Below are 4,025 nucleotides of genomic sequence, written 5' to 3'. Positions count from 1 at the left end.
CTTCAGCAGGACTTTGGCCGCTTCAGACAATGTATATCATCCTCTAAGGGCCAAGTCAAAAAATCATCACAACTAGTTGTATGTGGTGAGGCTTTAAAGTGCATATTTAAAATATTTTTTTAAAATCATGAGTACCTAGAAGACCCTGTTGCCTTGAAGTTAAACAGAAGCCAGACCCTACATTGTGTCAGTAGGTAGTACTGAGCAAAACTGAGATACAGATACTAAGAGCCACAGATATGGTCTTAGACATCTAGCTCCCATCAACTATTTCAACAATAATTTGGTATCTAAACAGCTCCAAGGATTTTGATCATAGAAACTTAATTTTTGTCAGTGCTGGTGGTCAAAGTGATTAATTTCAGAGGGACCTAATCAGTACTGGTAGCAGTAGGTGGGGGAAAACTGCTCACAGACTAGGAATGTAGGGGGATAGTCAGAATTATGGGGTGGGAGCTGGCCTTTGATGGAAGTGCCAGCTATGTAAATGCCCAAGGATCTACAGTATTAGTGTTGTGTTTTCTCTTTGTTCTTGTTTGCTTACTTAAACTGCTTTTGTTTGAAACAGAAAAGACTGACTAGCAGTTTCTTGTATTTCAGTAGTGCCAAAAAGATCTACACCAGCTGAGAAATCAAACAGAAACCTCTTCCCTTAGTTGGGTGCTCTGTGAAATTGGAATTTTGAAGGTTTGTTTTTTTTTATGCACGTTAGGGTCATGTTTATCTTGCACAAACTGGCTTACTGCTTTTTGGGTTAGTGTTTTAATAACTGAGGTCAACAGTACAGTCCTCTTTTGGAAGGTGTACCTAATCAAACGGGGCATTGTGTTGTGCTCTCAAGAAATGTTTTTAGTGCCTGAAGTCAAACACACTTGTGATTTTTTTTACTTTAATGGGACTTGGCTGAACACTATGAATTATAAATTTAGACTTTAAACATTTATTGTGTTAACTAATTAAATGACAGCAGTTAAAGCAAATACAATTATAGTCACTTTAGAGCATATTTATTACTCTAGTATCCTAAGAAACTGAGAAATCTACAGACAATGTGTTTTGGCTGTTGTGCGCAATACCATTTCTGTAATTACAGAAATTCTGTAATTACAGAAGAGGATGGCATTGCTCAGAATGCTTAAAGATAAAATGAGATGATGTTTGACTAAGTGACAGAGAAAATAAATAACATTTCAGAATTTATGCAGTTAGGATGAAGAATTTATTATATACACAGTTAATTCTACTGTAGATGTACTTCCTTTTTAAAGAAAATGAATACAGTAAATAAAATAGTTCTAGCATGGAAACTACTATACAGACTGAAACGGGACTAAACCAGGAATTAGTTACTTGACTCGAAAGAACACAGAACCTAAAACAACAAATCGCAAGGTTGCATCGTTAACCAAGGACAGTAAAAAACTGTACAGTACAAGCAACACGTTACAATAAGTTATGACCAATAAGGCAGTCTTTCTTCTCTAGGACAAAGGGGATAAAGGGAAAGGTATTAAAATCTCATAAATCCACCATATCTCTTTTCCATCTCTGGGACCTCTTTGGAATACGTTTCCCCATCTTCTTCTGAAGGGAGAACGGAGTCGGCGAAGCGCTTGAGAAAGCCACCGTATCGTTTCTGGTAATCCAGCCACCACTCTGGCCTGCCCACTCTTCTCATGAACCCACCGTATCTCTTTTGCAGCTCTTTGGCTTCGTCTTCCAGTTCGGGGCTGCGCTTTACGCTTCTCATGAAGCCTCCGTATCTTTTGCTGACGTCCCCGTCATTCTCGTTGATCTCTCGGTAATGCCCTGCTTCAGGGTTATCCCCTGTTCCTAGGAGCTCCTTCAGCAGATCAGAGGAATTGGCAAGGTCATCGTCATCCGAGCCTTTCTTCATAAACCCTCCGTACCTCTTAGCCAGGGCTTCTCCTCCGTTAGCTTCGTCCTCCGGTTCTACCCGATAGAGCTCGTCCATTTTCTTCATGAACCCCCCGTATCTTTTCATGAAGCCGCCATACTTCTTTGTGAGTAAGTGGTTCTCATCCAAGTCTTTCTTGTCTCCTGGAGCAACGTTGCCATCCTCGGAAAGATCCAGCTTGGCTAGTTGCAGGAGTTCCTTGCAGGTCTCCCAGGCTTTGGCAGAAGGCAGCTTTCCTTCACATTCTAGTGTACATGCCTGAAAAATGCATGTGGTTTACTGAGAATTATTTGATAGTAACAAACACCTCACTGCCACCTTTCTTAGCTTCACTTGTTTTTTAGAAGACCATGAGTGAGCCTCTCTGAGTGGCTCAGAAGGACTGCTTTTCAGGAACAGCTGATTTGGTGGTATCTGTTCTGAAGTTCCTCATATCCCTCTCTGAAAGATATGGTAGTCTCTGCTCTGAGAGACAGAATAATGGACAAGGTGGATTGTATGGATGGTCCTGTATGTCAAAGCTGTCCTTACATTTCTGTTTCAAAGGAAGCCACACGTACTGTTCTTGTACCTCCCTTACACTTGGGTGTGTTATGGTTTCCTTTTGGATTTACTACAGGGAAGCTAAAAACCAATTGTGGTTTCCTTCATAATGAAAGTGTAGAAGTGTATTCAACCTTCATAACGGAAATTAACATTCAGAAATGTTAGGAAAAAAGTTACATGGCATTGTCATGGCAAAGAAGGCAGCTGTACTGTGCTGCTTGCTATCTTCAATACACCGCGTAGCTTTGCAGTTTGTTTCTGTCTGTCATCATTAATTGCTCTTGGTGGAACAGATCTTTCAAATGTGTACCAGTACAAATGGAGAAATACGAGCTCCCTTAGGCAGGATCAGCTTTCTGGTTTTGCTAGTTTGATATACACGGTAGTGACCATCAGAAAGAGGGGGGAAAAGATCCTTAGCTGTGTTGCTTCTGACCGCAGTGAAAAAATTTCAGGCTAACACATAAAATTTTCAGTACCTGTAGGTGTATCTCATAACCAGTCATATAAAGATAGTAACATACATCCTCCCTACTACTATCTCGTTTTGTCAGGAGAATTTACTTCTTGTGAAGCCACACTCTTCAGCTGGGGGAAAAATGTGAACCCAGTGGGTTTTTTCTTGCCCATGTTTTTTTATACCACAATAACTAAACAAGATATCATCAATATTTTCAATAAGAAAAACTTATTCTGCCTAGACAATGTTTTCTAAGGATCTCAATATGCTTTAAAAGCATGAAATTAAACATCAGCACAGTTTTCTCTACTAGCTAACAGACCATTTCTTTACCTCTGGCCTTACCTGGCTGTGGAGCCCCCGTCTAGTCTGAGAAATTTGTTTAGGGTTTTGACATGATCAAAAGCAAATGAATTTATATATTTTGCAATGATTTATTTTTAACTGGCACTACATGCTTGTTGTGATATACTACAGTTATGCTGTGAAGAGAATGGGATCTCAGCTTCTGTCTGATTTTGAAATTGCTCCAAATCTAAGCAAGAATAGGTTGTTCCTTTCCTTTCCCTTAAACATTGCTCTTAGGAAGCAGTTGTGGTTAAGAGTGAGCCCTTACTTTTGGAGTAAGCAGAAGTACTCAGTGATTCCTAATTATGGTAAGAATAGGGTCCAGTTCTTCTTTTTGTGTGCTCCCAAATAATTGATTTACCTCTTAGGAACAAAACTCTTCAGATCATTTAGATGTGTATTGAGACATCATGCTCTCAACTCATCTATTTGAGGTCAGGAACTTCAGGTGCCACTGGAAAGGACTTGGCAGCCTGAGTTCCCACCACCATCTGGGAAGGCTGGAGGACCCCAGAATTTCACTGATCCCTATCCTTAAATTTCAAGCTGAGTTGCCTTTGGGACTATGCTTTTAAATAATTTCAGTACCATTAAAATTACTGATATTATGGGGTTTCCTGAGCATGCTTTGTCTTAGGAGACACTGTCAGAAGCATCTTTCCCAGGCATATTCCTAACGCTGTGCGAAGGGGAAGAGCAGCAGGAGGTTTTGCTGCTCAAAGCAGGTTTGAACCCCACTTTTGTGAGATTCAG

At 40.2% G+C, this 4,025-nt stretch overlaps 1 protein-coding gene across 1 annotated transcript; it reads right to left on the bottom strand.

The window, feature by feature from the left end:
* Positions 1–1,196: 1,196 nt before the first annotated feature.
* Positions 1,197–2,176, bottom strand: PENK (proenkephalin; the record flags this gene model as incomplete). Its single annotated transcript, XM_008942153.1, has 1 exon — positions 1,197–2,176. A coding segment is annotated over one exon (666 nt), but the record flags the coding sequence as incomplete, so codon positions are not given.
* Between the last annotated feature and the right edge of the window lie 1,849 nt (positions 2,177–4,025).

This window comes from Merops nubicus, unplaced genomic scaffold (genome assembly GCF_000691845.1).
Source record: "Merops nubicus isolate BGI_N331 unplaced genomic scaffold, ASM69184v1 scaffold7036, whole genome shotgun sequence".
Classification (NCBI taxonomy): Eukaryota; Metazoa; Chordata; class Aves; order Coraciiformes; family Meropidae; genus Merops; species Merops nubicus.
The sequence above is the reverse complement of the archived record's forward strand: the minus strand, read 5'-3'. Positions and strand labels throughout refer to the sequence as shown.